This window comes from Vigna unguiculata, chromosome 4 (genome assembly GCF_004118075.2).
Source record: "Vigna unguiculata cultivar IT97K-499-35 chromosome 4, ASM411807v1, whole genome shotgun sequence".
Classification (NCBI taxonomy): domain Eukaryota; kingdom Viridiplantae; phylum Streptophyta; class Magnoliopsida; order Fabales; family Fabaceae; genus Vigna; species Vigna unguiculata.
Genome location: NC_040282.1, coordinates 30,376,224 through 30,396,897, shown reverse-complemented (window position 1 = coordinate 30,396,897; position 20,674 = coordinate 30,376,224). Strand labels below are relative to the sequence as shown.

The 20,674-nt window shown below is 36.3% G+C and overlaps 2 protein-coding genes and 1 non-coding gene across 3 annotated transcripts; 2 read left to right on the top strand and 1 right to left on the bottom strand.

The window, feature by feature from the left end:
* Window positions 1-2,858: 2,858 nt before the first annotated feature.
* On the top strand, window positions 2,859-5,922 carry LOC114181893 (G-type lectin S-receptor-like serine/threonine-protein kinase At1g34300). The gene has a single exon (XM_028068541.1). It carries the CDS (start codon window positions 3,055-3,057, stop codon window positions 5,560-5,562), a length of 2,508 nt encoding a protein of 835 aa, XP_027924342.1. The 5' UTR covers window positions 2,859-3,054; the 3' UTR covers window positions 5,563-5,922.
* A 13,022-nt stretch (window positions 5,923-18,944) lies between these two features.
* On the bottom strand, window positions 18,945-20,213 carry LOC114180724. The gene has a single exon (XM_028067023.1). The coding sequence runs from the start codon at window positions 20,211-20,213 to the stop codon at window positions 18,945-18,947; it is 1,269 nt and encodes a 422-aa protein (XP_027922824.1).
* LOC114182830 lies at window positions 19,717-19,823 on the top strand. The gene has a single exon (XR_003604265.1). It is a non-coding gene; the product is annotated as a small nucleolar RNA R71 (small nucleolar RNA).
* Window positions 20,214-20,674: the final 461 nt, after the last annotated feature.

Sequence of the window (20,674 nt, the reverse complement as noted above, 5' to 3'; positions counted from 1 at the left end):
TTAAAAATAACGTGTATCTAGTTCACAAGTCAAAGAAATGACTCATTTATTATTCTATATCACCTTTTCAAAAATATATAAGGTAAATGTCGTTAAGCTTTATGATAGTCAAATATATTTATTTAATAATTTCATTGTTTTTTAACTAGTGAAAAGAATACTTTTTAAGAGTTAAATATGTTTTTGTCCCTCAAGTTTCAGCGAATTTTGGTATTAGTCCCTCATCAAAATTTTTAACCAATTTAATCCTTCATCTTTCAAAATGCATGCATTTAGTCCTTTTAACTAAATTTTGTTAAATTTATCTAACGTTTCAAGCGCATTTCATGATAATATTTAAATTATTTACACTATTTGACACATTTTTGCTTCAATGTTAACTTAAATACTATCATGAAATGTGTTTGAAACATCAGATAAACTTAACAAAATTTGGTTAAAAGGACTAAATTCACGCATTTTAAAAAATAAAGGACTAAATTGGTATAAAGTTTTGATGAGAGACTAATTCCAAAATTCACTTCAACTTAAGGAACCAAAAACATATTTAGCCCTACTTTTTAATGTATTTGTTTTACATATTTTTGATCTGTCGTCTCCGGTTCTTATTTGTATAGTCTAATCATAAAATACATACTTATAATAAATTATTAAATTATAAATAACTATAGTAATGTAATTGTGTATTTTAAGACAATCACTTACTCAATAAAAAGGCAAAATTTTATCACAATTTTGGAGAATATATTTTTTTACCTATTCTTGTTCGATTGCACTGAAATTAACATTTCTTTTTTCTTTCATGCAATGGGTTTCTAACTTGTAGAAAAAAAGCTTTTATTTATTTAATTGATTTAGATCACTTTCGTAATTCCTTCCATATATATATATATTCAATCTTAACTCAACCAAAAAATATTGGATAAGAGTGTTATATATATTGTATACTTAATATATTTTAGTATAAATATTTATATATATATATATATATATATGTATATATATATTAATAAAATTGATGAATGTTGTATCCATTTATTTGTTTTATTTATTTTAAAAAAATATATCAAACAAACTAGTGTGGTTTAAAAACTATATGAATGTTTAAATGATATACGAGTAACAAAAATAATATTAACCATTTTGAAATCTATAATACTTTACAGAAAATTTAAAAAACATTATTGTTTACTAAAATTCTAAAATCGACAGTATTTTACGAAAGTTTCAAAGTGCACTATAGCTATCAAGGAGTTTTGAAACCCACATAAGTTAATGGAGTTTTAAAACTTTCATTAAAAACCTAAGAGTATGAAACCGCGATTAAAATTAGTTTTTTGGATTATAAAAACCTAAAAAACATGTTCATAAAAAATAATTTTCTTATAGAAACAAAAACTAAAATTATAGCTAAATCACTTAGCGAAAGTTTTTTAACTTTGGTAAATACAAAAGTAAACCCATTAATTTTTTTTAGTGAATTAAAGGGATTCTATGTCGTGGTATATGAATTTGTTATTAAAAATCTAATGATCTTCTTTAGTAAATTAAGAAATAATTCCATATAGAAAAATGACATTTTCTCCATCTCAGCAGATGGGCCACACACATAAAATATTGTAATCTCAATATGAAATGTATATTATCAATTCATTTTCGCATTTTTAACTTTGTTCTTGAGAAACTTTGTAGCTTTAAAATCTCAATAGATAAATCATCATTATTATTGTTATTGTAGTGAAAATATTTTTTCGATAGTCATTTTCAAGAGTTATAAACTTTCGAAGGTTTACATTAAATGGTAATAATGTTATTATAAGTATATGATATATATTTCATGTAAAACATATTAGTCTATATTGAATTTTTAGTTTTTAATTGAACTTAAAACTAAAATTTAAAAATATGACTTAAACTTGAAACAAGACTTACCTTTATACTACATTTATTTTCTAGGGTTCAAACAAAGAGCAATAGAAAATGTATCAAGAAAGTAGAAGAAAAACTTTAACTACGTGGAGGGAAATATTTTTTGTTATACTTTGTTCAACCAATACAAAAAGTGGGAGGAGAGAATGTACACAAAATTAAAACAAAATTGAAAATGATGTAATTTTTTTTTTAAAAATGACAAATTTTCTTAATTAGCAAAACTAATGTATAAAAAGAATAGTTAACTAAGGGTATTTATGTTTTTTCATCACATTAATTTTCTCTCTCTTGCTTTCTTTTCAAAATAGACGGGAAGAAACTCTTTTTTTAGAGAACTCACTATTTTATTCCCTCGTTCATCATACACTATAATTATTTGATTTTAGTTTCGCATTGACTTAATTCAAATATGATGACATGACATCAACTTGTGACATGTTATACAACTAAAATTAAGATGATTAAAATTTGAATGATGAAATCATATATTATATTAAGATCCAATTGAAACAACCCAAACCTATACACCCTCAATTGTAGAATTGTTATTAATCTTACAATTTAAAAGTGTAACTAAGTTGTTTTCAAAGCCATAAGATAGATAATACCATAATACAATATTTTTCCTCTTTCTTTTTCTTGTTTACATTGCAATGCAATCAAACAAAAAGGTGAGATTGTTCAGCTGCAATAAAGTGTTCATAGTTCAACATGACAAAAATAAAAATCCAATTTTTCTACATTTTGCCACAATCTAAACCCCAGAAAGGGATTAGAAGTGTTCCAATGAACAAAAGAACTAGAAGGTCAAGCTTGACTAAACTTTTCCTCTTCCAAAACGTGAAGGAGCAGCAGCAGCCATTTCTTCCATAAAATATTCAACCATGTTGAAGATTCTAATCCACAGAAAATTATCTTCAATCATTCCACCAATCACCACCAACAAAGGGCCAAGTCAAAGTCTTCTCCTTTCACTTCCCACTACAAACAAACCCCATTTCTTCCCCACTCAAACCAAACCCCAAAATGCATCTTTAAACATCCAACACTAAGATCTTTATATTTCATTCCCACACATACCCACATGAACAAACACACACAATTGAAACCTCGGAAAACAACATGTTCCTAAAAATCCAGTTTTTGTTCCTCACCCTTTTTCTGGCAGCCACCGTTGTTACCGCCATAGACCGGGGTTCCACTCTTTCAGCCTCTTCCACCTCCAACCAAACGTGGTCTTCTCCCAGTGGCACCTTCTCTCTGGGATTCATCTCCGTTCAGCCTCCCACCACCCCTCCTTCCTACATCGCCGCCATCTCCTACACCGGTGGCGACCCTGTTGTCTGGTCCGCCGGACACGGCGCAGCTGTGGACTCCGGTGGGTCCTTACAGTTCCTCTCCTCCGGCAACCTCCGCCTCGTCAACGGCTCCGGCGCCACCGTGTGGGAATCTGCCACGGCGGGCGCCACTTCAGCAGCCCTTGAGGACAGTGGCAATTTGGTGATTTCGAACGGCACAAGCACCGTCTGGTCAAGCTTTGAACACCCCACTGATACCCTGGTGCAGTCTCAGAATTTCAGTGTTGGTAAGGTTCTCACTTCTGAAAGCTACTTTTTTAGCCTCAGTGGAATTGGGAATTTGACTCTGAAGTGGAACAACAGCATAGAATACTGGACTCAGGGTTTGAATTCTTCCGTGAATATTAGTTTGGAGTCCCCTGTGTTGTCTTTGAATACGATTGGGCTTTTGGAACTTTCTGATGTGAACTTGGGTAGTAATCCTGTTCTTGTTGCCTATAGTAGTGACTATGATTTGAATGCTAACGTGTTTAGGGTGTTGAAGTTGGACAATGATGGGAATTTGAGGATTTATAGTACTAATCTAGGTGGTGGAACTTCTACTGTTAGATGGGCTGCTGTTGCAAATCAATGTGAGGTTTATTCTTACTGTGGGAACTATGGTGTGTGCAGTTACAATGATTCCAGCACGGTATGTGGTTGCCCTTCAGAGAATTTTGAGATGGTTGATCCGAATAATGGTAGGAAAGGGTGCAGGAGGAAGGTGAGTCTTGATAGTTGCCAAGGGAGCGCCACTATGTTGACCTTGGATCATGCTGTGGTGTTGAGTTATCCCCCTACATCGGAGACGTTTTTCATTGGTTTGTCAGCTTGTAGAACGAATTGTCTTTCGGGTTCAAGTGCCTGTTTTGCTTCTACTTCCTTGTCAGATGGCTCAGGGCAGTGTGTATTAAGATCAATAGATTTTGTTAGTGGATATCAAGATCCTTCGTTGCCCAGCACTTCTTATTTCAAGGTTTGTCCACCCTTGGCACCAAATCCACCATCCTCTTCGGCAGGGACTGTGAGGGAAAGGAGGTCCAAGGTGCCTGCATGGGTTGTGGTTGTGGTTGTTTTGGGTACCCTTTTGGTTTTGCTAGCCTTGGAAGGGGGTTTGTGGATGTGGTGTTGTAGGAATAACAAGAGGTTTAGTGGGTTGTCAGCTCAGTATGCTCTTCTTGAGTATGCTTCTGGTGCTCCGGTGCAGTTCTCGTACAGGGAGCTCCAGCAAGCTACAAAGGGGTTCAAGGAGAAGCTCGGAGCTGGTGGGTTTGGTGCTGTTTATAGAGGCACTCTTGTTAACAAAACTGTTGTTGCAGTGAAGCAACTTGAGGGCATTGAGCAAGGTGAGAAGCAGTTTAGGATGGAAGTTGCCACTATAAGTAGCACTCATCATCTGAATTTGGTGAGGCTTATTGGCTTTTGCTCCGAAGGGCGCCACCGGCTTCTGGTTTATGAGTTCATGAAAAATGGATCTCTTGATAATTTTCTGTTCCTGACAGAACAACATTCAGGAAAATTGTTGAATTGGGAGTACCGATACAACATTGCTCTTGGCACAGCAAGGGGCATCACATACCTACACGAGGAGTGCCGTGACTGCATAGTCCACTGTGACATAAAACCTGAAAACATTCTCTTGGATGAGAATTATGTTTCCAAAGTCTCTGATTTTGGCCTTGCAAAGCTTATCAATCCCAAGGACCATAGGCATCGGACCTTAACAAGTGTGAGAGGAACCAGAGGATACTTAGCTCCTGAGTGGCTTGCAAATCTTCCAATAACATCCAAATCTGATGTTTACAGCTTTGGTATGGTTTTGTTGGAGATTGTGAGTGGAAGGAGGAATTTTGATGTTTCAGATGAAACAAACAGGAAGAAGTTCTCCATCTGGGCCTATGAAGAGTTTGAGAGAGGTAACATCAGTGGAATTTTGGACAAAAGACTAGCTGCACATGAAGTTGATATGGAGCAAGTAAGAAGGGCAATTCAAGCAAGCTTTTGGTGCATCCAAGAGCAGCCATCTCAGAGACCAACAATGAGCAGAGTGCTGCAAATGCTAGAAGGAGTAACTGAGGTTGAAAAGCCACCTGCCCCAAAATCAGTGATTGAAGGAACTGTAAGTGGAACCAGCACATATCTGAGTAGCAATGCCAGTGCATTCTCCACTGTTGGAGTTTCACCCCCTGGACCCTCTTCTGCATCATCATTTCAGATTAGTGGTGTTTCAACCTTCAACTCAGGAAGGACCCCTGAGAAGGCAACCTCATCTCTTTTACAATCAGACACATGACAGAAAATTGCTTCCATTTTCCTTTTTCACATTTCCCACAAGAATTGGTTCAAAGTCTCATTCACTTGTGTTGAGGGGACTTTGTGCAGGAGCAGCAGAAGTACAAGCTTTGCTGGTCAAACCCTGTATAATATGATCTTGATTGTATACTATATTTCATTTTTTTCTTTTATTTATCCTCATCATTGTATTGTATGTTCCTTCAAAACAGGATATTGCAAAGCTGCAGCAATTATTTGTATTCATTCCTGAAAATGTGCTTGTGTCAGCATAAGCACAATGGTCTGCATAATTCTGGGTCAACAATGCAACCCAATATCTTTGGTGTGCCAATAAAAGTAGTGAAATTTTATGTTCTCATTGAGCACCCATCTGATAAACTATTGAATTTTTCTTTTACCAAACCTAAAAGTTTGAGACTGAAAACGTGAAAACGTGAGACTCTTTGTTTGATCATGAACATAATAATCAACTGTGAGGTCTGTCTTTTTTGTCATAATGGTCAATTATATGCATGACATCTCACATCTGCATGAAACCCGTGTCATTCACGTTTTATTGTTGGTGGAGTGAGTATTTCCAGTTTCTTGGTAAGAGGTTAAAAGAAAATAATTTTGAAAATTTTTTTTTACCACAAGATTCAGAGATAATTTGGAACTTAACAAATTCTCATATAGTTTAGAAACCAAGAACAAGTTAATTTGTATAGATTACATTATCTCTTAACTTAATGAGATGTTTTTAAAGAGCAAAACCATGATACAAGTTTAAGCAAAGTTATACTTTCAATATGACAGAAGAATACTTCATTGCTTGAAGTCAATGAATGTTCAAAATGATGTCCATGTGACCGCGTCAATATCTTCATTTCAAACAAGTTCAAATTCAATGCACGTGTAGGACTAGGCTCTTGGTTACAGCTCTTGAAGACCATTTTGTGTTGTTGAAAACTTCATCAAGAAGTTAGTTAGACATAACATTCAAATAAATAAAAACGTATGATGAATGGTGGACGAAAAGGAATTCTGAGAGAGAACAAAAATGGTGAGGGTGGATGTTTTTTTCTTTAGATTTCAGAACACCAATTCGAAAGGTCAACGCATTCCAAAATAATCATTCTGAAAATATATTTTTATTGAAAGTTTTAGAAGTATTTCTGAATTTAAAAATATCTTTTAAAACATTTAATTTTGAAAATATCAAAAAAATAATTTTCAAAATAAGTGTTTCGAAAAATATTTTTGACTCTTAAAAAATATCGTCCAAAATAATTGTTCCGAATGTTTCTAATATTTCGGAAAATATATCTAGATCTGAAAATACTTTCCAAAATAATCATTCTAAAATATAAAAAAATATTTTCGAAATAGGTGTTTTAGAAAGTATTTTCTAAATCCAAAAATAATTTTCAAAACACATTTCAGAATTTGCCTTCATATTTGCTTTTATATGAATAATATTTCAGAATGTATTTTCATATATAAAAATATCTTTCGGAACATTTAATCCAAAACATAAAATTATTTTTTCAAAATAATTGTTTTGGAATGCATTCACATTCGGAATTGAGTGTTCAGGAAACTATAAAAGACACCCAACCTCTTCCAGCACCATTTTTCTTCTCCCTCATAATTCCTTCTCGTCCACCATTCATCATACGTTTCTATTTATTTGAATGTTATTATTGAGTCAAGGCTATGCAAAGGGAGAGGGAGAAGGTGCGGTGCTAGGATAAATTGGAAGGAAAATTAGGGTCAGTGATTTTATTATTGACTCAAGGGTAAAATAGGCATTTTCAAAATTAGCGGGATGCAGGAAGAAAACGCCGTGGTGCAGGAAGTAGCAGCCCTTTGGTATGGGGTCTTCACAATGTTGGAGCCCTTTAAAAGAAGGGTTTTTCTTCCTGCACTCCCAATTTTTTTTTCTGCATTTCCAAGTTTGATTGTGAAGATCATTATATCCTTTATAAAAATAAAAGTAAATTATAAATTAAATATCTCCGCAGTCTGCATCCCTAAGAATGAAATTTGTTACTCCGATTTCTGAAAGCCGGTAACACCAGTTTTTAAAAGCAGGTAACCCCAATTTTTGTTTTTAATTTTTTTATATATATTTTTATATTTTTTAAAATTATATTTATATATAATTATATTATTTATATTAAGTTTAAGAAAATTTCTAATAATTTTATTTATATATTTTTAGTTGTATATCTTTATTGTTTAAAAATAAAAAATTAATTCGATGGAAGTTGGTTGATAAAAGCGATTAAGGTTCTATGGTCATAATAAAATTATTTCTCAATAAATCATCAAGAAAGTATTAAAGTAAAAAATAAAAGTAAGAAAATAAATGATTATCTCAATATTTATCATAAATCATTAATATTTTATTATGGTTTATGTATCTTAAATTTATGATTCTCCTGTGATGTTTCTTTCAAATTAAGTTTTACCCAAATTAGTATGAACCCTAATTGTGATTTTAGAATTTTTTTTTTATCAAATTGGCATTAACCTTAATTATATTTTTACCCAAATTAGTACAACCTTAAATTATGAAATTTAAAGGTTGTTGTGTTTTCTGCTGAAATGATAAAATTTATGGATATATCTTGGATTGCATTACAAATTCTGCTACACATAATGAATTAGTTGGATAACCTTGATTTGAATAGAAATTAGAATGCCTCTGTTGTGTGAATTCAATGTTTTAAAAATATTAGAAATTGAAAAGTGCATACGTGAATCACTATATAAAAATGGTTTAAATAAAGAAAATGAAGAACTTTTTATTTAACTAAAAAATTAATATATATAAAAATAAATAAATTTGGCACCCCTAACATTTTTATTCATGTTTCGCCACTGTTCTTATCTTGAAAATCGATAAAACCGGATTCTGAAAGCCGGTAACACTGGGTTCTGAAAGCCGGTAACTCCGGCTTCTAAAAGCGAGTAACTCTAACTTCTGAAAGCCGATAACTACAACCCAAAAGGATAGCAGTGGAATTATAAAAAAGTTGAGGGTGTAGGAAGAAAAATTGGGGGTGGAGGAAGAAAAACGTAAAAGAATTTCGGAGTTTCTTCAATATTGGGCTTAATCCAAATGGACTCTAGAAACTTCTGACGAATCTTAAACTGATTTTTTCTTCCTTCACCATCCCATAATTTTTTAAATGACCATTTTATTCGTATTAAAAGTGAGTTCTAGATTAACTGTTACACAGAAATCTTTTGTAAAAGTTATTTAGAATTTCTGGAACAAAAATTTTAAAATATGATTTCCGAAACATGATTTCCAACAGAAGAAGCTTGTGACTAAGTGGTGTTTAAGAAAATGGAGATATTCAATAATGATGATGATGGTAACAGAAATGGAGGAAAAGTAATAAATGCAAGTTAATTTGGTAGTGTGAAAGAGGCAATTTGTAGTGTGTTCTCTAAGTGATTGCAGAAAGTGAGATGGTTATTATGGTGCACAATCATTTGGTGAATCAGTATAGGTAGGGCATCCTCTGCAGCTGGACACATCACAAATTTTACCCTAAAAACTTAAAATCAGCTTCTCTCAATGGCTGACATGCAACACTTCACTATTCATCAATGGAGTTTTCATGTGCCATATGATTCAAATCTTTTCAGTGGGGGAATAGAGTGTGCACATATCACAACATGTCTTTAGGAAAATAGTCATTCATATTGTTACTTATGAATTATTCACTAATTTTCTCCATTATCAACTTTTTCCTTTCAAAATCTTAACTCGTTATTTTTTTTTTAGTAACTCTTTTAATAGGATTTTAATTTCATTCCAATAAACAATGTATTACTTTATTTATAAGTATTTTAATATGTATCTATACTATATATATATATATAATATTTAATATTTATGTGTTCATAATTTATTATAATAGATATATTATAACATCCCCTGGCCCACCCTAGTGCCATGTCAGGTCTGCAGCCCAATACACCCCAACCCCTCGCCCCAAGTGTCCCCCCACTTCGCAAGGCAGGTTGTTGCCAGTGGGTATCTGTTGTCCTCTTGGCAAGCGTACCAAAAGTCAACTGTAGTATAATGATTTAAAGTAGGAGTGTCGAACCCACGAGGAACGGATTCAGTTAAAATAACTAATTATCTCGATCAGCATATATATACAAAGATTTTAATTTGATTTGACATTACTATTGCATGAAATTAATATAGTAAAAGGAGAAAAGTTTAGAAAAATACAGTAAAAGAAACTGGGATTGAATTTCATCTATCTCCCTTGTTTGTAATCTGGATGAATATAATATATAACATCTGAAAATACCAATATTGATGCACACTCAAAAATCATTTATACCGATCCCTCGCGTATAAAATTCATAAGATTAGTTTCCTGAATATTGATTCCTCACATATTCAACAAACTATCCAACATTACGGTCGAGTGTTAAAAGCAATTGATATATTGAGATCTATTCCTAGCATCACAGTATATCAAGTATCATTGTTCAAATCAGATTTTCAGAAATACTTTCCAGTCAGATCTAAAAATCAAAATCAAAACATCTATTGATCAGATAGAAGTAAGCATTAAGAGTAGAACAATAATACCAATACTGAGTAAAACAGAAATGCTATATATAAATATCACGAGATTACATCCAAGTTCGAGTAGATTACATTCAATCCCAAAGGAGAAGATTAGCCACTCATGGTAGCCAACAAAATCCTATGAGCTAAGAAGAAGAAGAAGAAAAAAATGTGAACTCTGTAGCTCGTGGTCACAGCTCCAGCAATTCTGCAGTTTTTCTCCCCACCATTCCAAGCTGAAAAATCACTTTCTGATGCATGAAGAATATATACCCACGAAGTCTCGCTCAAGCTATCTAAGTCTCGCTTGAGCGAGACAGCATTCTTCATCCCAAAGAAAGCCTCTCGCTTGGGCGAGATGTGCTGAAGCCAACATCTCGCTTAGGCGAGCAAGAGTACTTCAAGCTGAAGAAAGGATCTCGCTTAGGCGAGATTGGCAGCATCTGAACTCGCTTGGGCGAGAATGGCAGCATCTGAACTCGCTTGGGCGAGAATGGCGGCAAAGGAAGGTCTCCACTGCACGAGCGCTCGCTTAAGCGAGCTCCTGCGTCGCTTGAGCGAGAATGGTGGCAATGTGTTTAGCTTAAGCGAGCATGCTTAAATTTGAGCGACCTTGACAACATTTTTTTTCTATTTTCTTCCTTTCTTACTTTCTCCTTTGCTCCTCCTAAGTTCTTTCCTCTCTCTACTCTATTGTACCTGAAATTTACCAAAACTGGGATCAAGTGACTTCTTTTCAACAAAAAGAACTTGGAAGCTCATTCTATTCTAGGTTTAAGGAGAATTAATCATGATATAAATACAAATTGAGAACATAAGTGCCCTCATTTCATATGAAAATTACTCATTTTTGGCACTTATCAACTCCCCCCAACCTAGCATCTTGCTTGTCCTCAAGCAAAGTAACAAGATTAACAGCCATTCAAAACTAAAACTCTGAAATTGGTTATTGAGAAATCATTTTCACAGTTCCTTACCAGACAACTTTTGCATTCCAAACCACAGATTCAAAATCAAAGGCAAATGGTGAGTCCAATTATCAAATAGCAGTAGGATAAGAGTGCAGCCAATTTTTCAGGAAAACTAATTGTAAGAACAAGTGATTATAACCAAGGAAATTCTCTCTTAAGTCTCACAGGCATGTGTCTCTCTCATTTTCCACTGAATTTCAACAAATCAAAATTGCTAGTCATTTTCAATCCAACCACAAACACACAATCAGCATGGATCTTAAGGTCTTTTCAAGGTTGTAATGAGGCTAGGCTTTCAAGAATAATGGTTTTTCAAGATCACAAAAGCACAACTTAGAAAAGAGAGCATAACTACAATTCAAACCCAATTTCAATTCTACTCTCCATTCCTCACAGTTCAGACCTCAATACACCAAGTTTCTTTTTCATTCATAATTCACTCTTATCTCTTTTTGTTGTTTTCTTTTCTTTCCCCTTTTTTTTTTGAGTAAATATATACATTCCTACACAATACTAGAGAGTGAATTATGATACTCAGCCCTTTTCTTCCTTAAGTGCAATTCTACCAACCAATTACCCTTACAGTTGAAAAATACACCTATGCTCTCTATCCCTAAGTGTGCAAAGGGAAAGGATAATAATTCAAGTTAAGGTTAAGGTGCATAAGTCAAACAATTAGGCTCAAATGGGCTATCAACAAAGAATGATTATTTACAGGTTGGCTATTTGGCACTGAGTTATAATTTCAACAAAATTGCCTTAATCATTTCCATGCTTCAAATGTGATGTTATCAAATGAAAACTCAAGCAATATCAATTTGTCAACAAACAGTGGAAACACTCAAACTGTTTAAGGATTCACACACTCACTGGGTTTTCTGGTTTATTTCCTTGGTATCTCACTTGTTGTTACAACTGATTATCTTGACTAACTATGCAGCACTAATATCCTAATTTTGTTTAATTATGAATTCAACCAAAATTTCCTTTTTTCACCTCTGTGTTCAGTTCACTCAGTTGTTCAAGACTCAGGATACTTACTGAAATCAGATTTCTTTTTAACCAACTTCCTCAAGAAAGATTTTCAAAGTGATTCCCAAAAAAAAAAAATTAGCTGTCTCTAAGTATTATGCACAAAATACTAAGCCAAAAAGTAAAGTTAAACAGTTAATCAACTAGAAAATATAACATTCTAGCCAAAACAACTAAAGCAAAATAGTAGTAATTACATAAATACTGCAAAATACTAAAAGAAAAAGAACAATGAAACCGTATTTATAGAGTTTGAAGGGTGGAATGGTGATGTGGATCAATCTCTTCCAAAATCAATCTCATCCTCAATGTCTGCTCCATCTGTGTCAGCAGCTCCTGATGGTCCCTCACCTGCATCAGGTCCACCTTCCCCTGGGAAAATAGGACTGTCCCCAGGCCACTGTAGATAAGTGAAGAATTCTGGTGGAGTCATGCTTGGGTATGGTCCGCGGACATTCTGGTGGAGGTACTCCTGAAGATGGAGTTGTCCTCTATGAATGGAAGCATTTTGCTGGTGAGTGTGCTCCATCTGCAACCTCAGATATCTCATATGCTCAAGCAATTCATTATTCATGTTGAGTTGAGGTTGCTGTGTGGGCCCTGTTTGTTGTTCTTCTCTTGCTGGTTGTTCTGCAGCTGGTTGATCTTCAGCTTGTTGGTCCAGCTGGGGCTCTTCTTGCTGCTCCAAGTCCTCTGGGTGAGTACAAAAATGTTCAATGAATTTCTTGGTAATTGAAGGTCGTATCTTTTCAGTTAGTTCTACCTCCACCCCTTGTTCTTGGCAAAGGGCTGTGATCAAAGCCGGAAAACCCAAAGCACCTTTTGCCTTGTCATTCCTACTGTTGACTTCGTATCTCACAAATTTGTGGATTTCTTCAGAGATAATTGTGGCGACGTCAACAGTCAGATCCTCCCTCATTATGCAATAAAGGAGATGACATCTAGGGACGTTCAAGTCTGACACGTGGCCAATGGGCACTATGTTTGCAAGTAAGAATGTGGTCCAGACTTGGGCTAAGGTTTTCATATCTCCTCTTAGAATTCTGAGAGGATTGCCAGTGAGTCCGACTTGATAAGATCGATTTGCAGCGCATATAAGGAGGGCCACTTCATTTTCGTCATAAGGTTCATGACTCCTCCTTCTTGTTGTGAAGTCACAGCGTTGCCCTGGTTGTAAAGGTAGTGGATTACCAAAGAACTCACTGATGGCAGCTCGATCATAATTTACCCACCTTCCCCTAACTTTAGATCTCTTTTCACCAGGATTGTCCTCAGAATAAGCATTTGCATAGAACTCCCTGACAATTTCTGGGTCAAATTTGGGAAGCGGGTCAGCCAACTTCATCCAGTTCCTCCTGATAAGGCCATTCAAGAAAGGATCATATTCATCTGGAAGTAGAACCACCTTTCTTTCTTTGATAAAGACCCAGTTCTTTATCTTTTCATAACGTTCTTCTCTTTCGGGGTCTCTAAAACGGTTGGTTATTGGCCTTTCAGGAGAAGAGCTACTTGCACGTCTTCTCCTCTTCCCTTTATTGGTCTCAATAACGGGATGTTTAGCTGTTGTCTTCGTTCTAGCCATTGACCTGCAAGTATGAGAATTAACCCACCAAAAACATGACCAATTCAGCTTAATTCACTAACCAATCACAAACAAGAACAATTTCAACATGGCATTTTATCAAACACATGGAGTGCGTTTTGAAATGGTGAAAATTTTTGAAACAAGTCAACCATAAGCAACCCACATTTTTCAATTTCAGCATCAATTCAAACTAAACCCCACAGTATAAACACAAAACGCATCAAATTATAGCATGGATACTACCTAGGGTTTCCAAGAGCACAAAAACATGACTATGCTTGATGGAAATGAAGAAAATGAGGAAGAAGAACTTACCTTGAAGGGAAATTAGCAAAAGGAGCAAAACAATTTTGAGTTAAAATGCAGGGAAAAGACTGAGTGATGGCGCGCTCAAAATTGAAGAGAAGAGAAGGTGAGCGAGGGTTTGCAGAGAAGAGAGAAAGTGAACAAATCTGCCACTGTCCCCCACTTAAACGCGAATTCTCGCTTAAGCGAGCCATTCTCTCTTAAGCGAGATGAGCGTGAGAGGAAAAATTAAAAAGTCTCGCGCAGGCGAGACTGTTTCGCCCAAAACACCCCTGGTGCAGGGCATTCTCGCCCAGGCGAGCCACTACTCGCTTAAGCGAGTATATCAGCAAAATTGGTTGGCTCAGGTTCTGCATATCTCGCCCAGGCGAGACATGTTTAGCTTGGGCGAGATTTTCGTGCAGTTTTGACACATACTGATTTTGCCACTTTTCAGTTTTTGGTTCAACTTTCACACACTCAATTCATGATCCTTTGAGTTCAAATAACTCAGAAACACACACCAAACTATGCTTCAATCAATTATCTATCATTTCCAAAAGGTTTCACATCAATAAACTAAAAATCAAGCTACCAAACTCAAATTTCACAATTTGGCCAAAACAAGGTAATCTTTAGCATTTGATGATCTCAATTCTGGCACCAAAACTCATTCCCATGCTTAAAATTCTAGTTTTGTTTGAAAACAACCAAAATTGCATGGTTTGCCTTATTGAGATGATTGGATGCTAAAAACTTACCTTTTACACACGAACATAGAACTTTAAACACAAACACATACTTACATACACAAACACATTTAATCACACAAGATGAAATTAAAGTGCAAAAACATAATTAAAACACTGGGTTGCCTCCCAGGAAGCGCTTGTTTAACGTCACGAGCCTGACGCCTGTTTCATTTAAGGTTCATCAAGTTGAATGATTGTGGCGAGCCTATCAATCTCACCACCAAGATAGGGCTTCAACCTTTGCCCGTTTACAACCCAGCTCCTTTTAGATTCAGGATCCTCTAGTTCAATGGCTCCATAAGGTCTCACATTCTTGACAAGAAATGGTCCTGACCATTTTGATTTTAGCTTTCCAGGGAATAACCTCAACCTGGAATTGAACAATAACACTGATTGACCAGGATAAAATTCTCTTTTGAGAATTTTCTTGTCATGATAAGCTTTCATCTTTTCCTTGTAGAGCTTAGAGGACTCATAAGCGCTGAGTCTCATTTCTTCCAATTCTTGCAGCTGTAATTTTCTCTTTTCTCCTGCTGCCTTTGGATCAAAATTCAAAAATTTCAAGGCCCAGAATGCCTTGTGTTCCAATTCAACCGGTAAGTGACATGACTTACCATATACCAGCTGGAATGGGGATAAACCTGTGGGAGATTTATAAGCAGTTCTGTATGCCCAGAGTGCATCATCCAACTTCATTGACCAATCTTTTCTTGAAGATGCTACAGTCTTCTCTAGAATACGCTTGATTTCCCTGTTTGACACCTCCGCTTGTCCATTGGTCTGTGGATGATAAGGTGATGCAATTTTATGCCGCACTCCATAATGTTCCAAACATTTCTGAAGTTGAGCATTGCAAAAGTGTGAACCACCATCACTAATCAACACTCTTGGAGTACCAAACCTACAAAAGATGTTCCGCTTGAGAAATTTGATTACAGTTTTGGCATCGGCCTTAGGAGCTGCTACTGCTTCAACCCACTTCGTCACATAATCAACTGCCACCAAAATGTATTTATTTGAGAAAGAAGATGGCAGTGGTCCCACAAAGTCAATTCCCCAACAATCAAAAGCCTCAACCTCTAAAATGATATTCAGTGGCATTTCATGTCTTTTTGAGATTCCCCCTATTCTCTGACAGCTGTTGCAGTGTTGCACATATTTGTGTGCGTCTTTGAATAAGGTGGGCCAATAAAATCCAGACTGGAGGACTTTTGCAGCTGTCCTCTCTCCATTAAAGTGCCCTCCATATGGGGAACTATGACAGTGCCACAGAATGCTTTTTGCCTCATCATCGGATACACACCTTCTCAACAATTGATCAGCTCCAATTTTGAATAAATGAGGATCATCCCACACATATTGGTGTGCATCTTTCAGGAATTTCCTCTTCTGGTGCCAATTAAAATCTTCAGGTATGACCCCTGCAGCTTTGAAATTGGCCATGTCAGCAAACCATGGCCTTTCTTGCACCATCATCAATTTTTCATCAGGAAACTCCTTCTGCACCTCTGATTGAGTGTTGGTCACCTCAGTATTCACCAATCTAGACAAATGATCAGCTACAAAGTTTTCACTTCCCTTTTTGTCCTTGATCACCAAATCAAATTCCTGCAACAATAAGATCCATCTAATTAGTCTTGGTTTTGAATCAGATTTGGTTAACAAATATTTAATTGCAGCATGATCAGTATATACAGTGACAGATGAACCAATCAAATATGCTCTAAATTTTTCCAATGCATAAACTATAGCTAGCAATTCCTTTTCAGTTGTTGCATAATTAATTTGAGCTTCATTAAGGACTTTGCTAGCATAGTGTATAGCATGAAAAACTTTGGATTTCCTCTGTCCTAAAACTGCTCCTATGGCATAGTCACTTGCATCACACATTAACTCAAAGTCTAAATTCCAATCAGGAGCAATTATCACAGGAGCTGAAACCAATTTCTGTTTTAACAATTCAAATGCATGCAAACATTCAACATCAAAATTAAAAGGTGTATCCTTGTTGAGCAGATTGCTGAGTGGTTTGGCAATTCTGGAGAAATCTTTGATGAATCGTCTGTAGAACCCAGCATGGCCTAAAAAACTCCTGATACCCTTTACATTTTTGGGTGGTGGTAGCTTTTCAATGATCTTCACTTTAGCTTTATCAACTTCAATACCTTTAGCAGAGATTTTGTGGCCCAGCACCACACCTTCAGTTACCATAAAATGGCACTTTTCCCAATTCAAAACTAGATTAGTATCAACACACCGCTTCAGTACGGTGTTTAAGTTTTTCAGGCATTGATCAAATGAAGCCCCAAATACAGAGAAGTCGTCCATAAAGACTTCTATGCATTTTTCCACCAAGTCCGAGAAAATTGCAAGCATGCATCGTTGAAAGGTTGCTGGTGCGTTACACAATCCAAACGGCATTTTCCTGTAAGCAAACACACCAAAAGGACAAGTAAAAGCAGTTTTTTCTTGGTCTTCTGGATCCACTGCAATTTGATTATAACCAGAATATCCATCCAGAAAACAATAGAAAGCTTGCCCTGCTAACCTTTCTAGCATTTGATCCATGAAAGGTAAAGGAAAATGATCTTTCCTAGTGGCCTGATTTAATTTTCTATAATCTATACACATTCTCCAACCTGTGACTGTTCTAGTAGGAATTAATTCATTTTTATCATTACAAATAACAGTCATACCTCCCTTTTTTGGAACTACCTGGACCGGGCTGACCCAGGCACTGTCGGAGATTGGATAGATCATACCTGCATCAAGTAACTTCATTACTTCTTTCTTGACCACCTCTTTCATGGTTGGATTCAATCGCCGCTGAGGCTGTGCTACAGGCTTGTAGTCTTGCTCCATATGAATTCTGTGCATACAGTAGGATGGACTAATTCCTTTAAGATCAGATAAAGTCCAACCTATTGCACCCTCGTTGGCTTTAAGAACTGAAATCAACTTTTGTTCTTCAGAAGCCGTTAAAGCACTACTGATCACCACTGGTTTGTTACCTCCATCTGCAAGAAAAACATATTTTAAATGAGGAGGTAATACCTTTAGCTCCAGCTTCTGACTTTCAGTTCTATTTTCTTGCTGCAATTTCTCAGGTTGTATATCATTTGATGCAATTTCTTTTGCTGAATTTAGATGTGTCATGTATTCATCAACTTCCTTTTCTTCATCTTCCTCCAGATCATCACAAGCACCAATCAAAGCTTTTTCCAATGGGCTTGCCTTTGCTAATTGCTTCCTGGATGTTAGAAAAAGTTCATCTATCACATCCATCCTGAAGCATTGTTGCTTGTCCTTCGGGTGCTGCATTGCTTCAAATACATTAAAGTTGACTTCATCATCTTGCACCCTGACCTTTAATTTGCCATCATCAACATCAATAATGACCTTGGCCGTCTTCATGAAAGGTCTTCCCAGTATTAGAGGAACTTCAGTGTCTTCCTCAATATCCATTACTACAAAATCAACTGGGAACATGAATTTGTCAACCTTAACCAAAACATCCTCTGCCACACCATAGGGATACTTCATGGATCTGTCAGCTAGCTGTAATGTCATCCGTGTAGGCCTCACTTCCAGATCTCCTATTCTCTTTAGCATAGACAAAGGCATCAGATTTATACTGGCACCCAGATCAAGCAATGCCTTTCCCACTGGTAATGTCCCGATTGTAACTGGAATAGTGAAGCTCCCAGGGTCTTTAGATTTCTGAGGTAATGATTTCTGAATTATAGCACTACACCCTGCTTCAAGCTCCACTGTCTCTTCAGAGAATCTTCTCTTTTTTGTTAGGAGCTCTTTCATGAATTTTGCATATGTCGGCATCTGCTCCATAGCTTCCACAAAAGGGATGTTAATCTGCAGTCGCTTGAAAATGTCCATGAATCTTGCAAACTGCCTTTCCTTGTCTTTTTTGGAGGGATTTTGAGGGTATGGTAGGCTCTTCAACTGAGGCACCTGTTTCTCACCCTTCTCCCTCTTTTTCTCCTCACTTTTATTTTTTTCTTCCTTTTCTTCTCTCTTATTTACAAACTCTCTTTTATTTTGTCCTTCCTCTTCCTCACACTCATTTTTTTCATTCTCTCTCTCTTTTTCCTCCAACACCTCCTCCTCTACACCCAGGTTGTCTCCAATCCCTCTTCCCACAACTTTACCACTTCAGGTGGTAATAGATTTACAATGCTCCTTGGGATTAGTCTGTGTGTTGGCTGAAAATTGACTTGTCTGCTGATCTGATAATTGTTTCGCCAACTGTCCAACCTGTGTTTCAAGATTTCTGATTGAAGCTTCTGTATTCTTCTGATTAGTTAAAGAAGCTTGCATAAACTTTTCCAAAGTATCCTCCAGTTTAGATGTTCTGTCATGCACCGAAGGATAATGTTGTTGCTGTTGTTGATAAGGAGGTTGTCTGTTTGAAGGACCAGCATCTTGCTTCCATCCAAAATTCTGATTTGGATTGTTTCTCCACCCCTGTGAAAAGTTGTTATTGCTGGAGAAATTACCTGGTCTTCCTTGGTTGCTCACATATTGAACTTCTCCTTGTGAGCTACTCTGATAAGAACAATGACCATTTGGATGATCTCCTCCACAGAAGTCACATCTCATGGGTTGTTGACTAGGAAAAGATTGCACAACTTGCAACTGCTCTGGTAATTTAGACATCTGCTTTGTCAGTGCTTCAATCTGTTGAGTCAGAATCTTATTCTGAGCTAAGATCGCATCTGTAGTACTAAGATCAAGCACTCCCTTCCTCTGAACAGTCTGCCTATTATGCTGAGCTTGATGATCTGTGGATGCTAATGCCTCAATGATTCTAGTTGCTTGCTCCGCATCTACACTCATCATTGTTCCACCTGCTGCTGCATCTAATATCATCTTGGTGTCAGGCCTCAGACCATTACAAAATATGTTCAACTGAGCAATATCCTCAAATCCGTGATTTGGGCATTTCCTCAATAAGGAATTGAACCGCTCCCAAGCTTCACAGAATGGTTCATCTGGTCCTTGCCTAAACGTTGAAATATCAGCTTTGGCTTTGATGTAGCGAGATGGTGGAAAGAATCTGTTCAAGAATTTCTCCTCAACATCCTTCCAACTGTTCAAACTCTGATTTGGATGTGACTTAAGCCATTCCTTTGCTTTACCTGCCAAAGAAAAAGGAAACAACCGCATGTATACATGCTCAAGATCTCCTTCTTGAAAGCCCATGGTTCCTATCAATTCATAGAATGTAGAAAGGTGAGTGTATGGATCTTCATTATCCATTCCAGTGAATTGATGAGAACTGATCAAGCTGAGGAAAGCTGGCTTCATCTCCAGAGTTTTAGTGGTGGATGGTATTGCTATGCTAGAAAAATATCTCGGCCCTTGTTGCATAGCATAGTCTCCAAGTGTCTTCCTGGCTGGAGCTGGTCTCTGATTCTCCATGTTTTCTGATTGAGGTGTGATGGAAGTACTGGAAGATTCTTCCCTTGTCTTTCCTTGCTTCTTTTTGCTTTTGCCTCTGTTCCTTCTAGCTGTCTTTTCTATCTCCGGGTCAAATGCTAATCGATCTTCAGGAACCTAACCTCTTAAGAGCATAAATCAAACAGCTCAAGCAAGGATTAGTACAAAGGGAAAATTTAATAAGCTATTTAATAAAGAAAAATATACACAAAGCTGGATGAGATAACTAGAAATTTCAAAAGAACACTGTTCCCCGGCAACGGCGCCAAAAATACTTGTTGTCCTCTTGGCAAGCGTACCAAAAGTCAACTGTAGTATAATGATTTAAAGTAGGAGTGTCGAACCCACGAGGAACGGATTCAGTTAAAATAACTAATTATCTCGATCAGCATATATATATACAAAGATTTTAATTTGATTTGACATTACTATTGCATGAAATT

Coding starts and splice junctions, on each gene's coding strand:
- LOC114181893 (XM_028068541.1), top strand. CDS start 3,055: ATGTTCCTAAAAATCCAGTTTTTGTTCCTCACCCTTTTTCTGGCAGCC.
- LOC114180724 (XM_028067023.1), bottom strand. CDS start 20,213: ATGGAGAATCAGAGACCAGCTCCAGCCAGGAAGACACTTGGAGACTAT.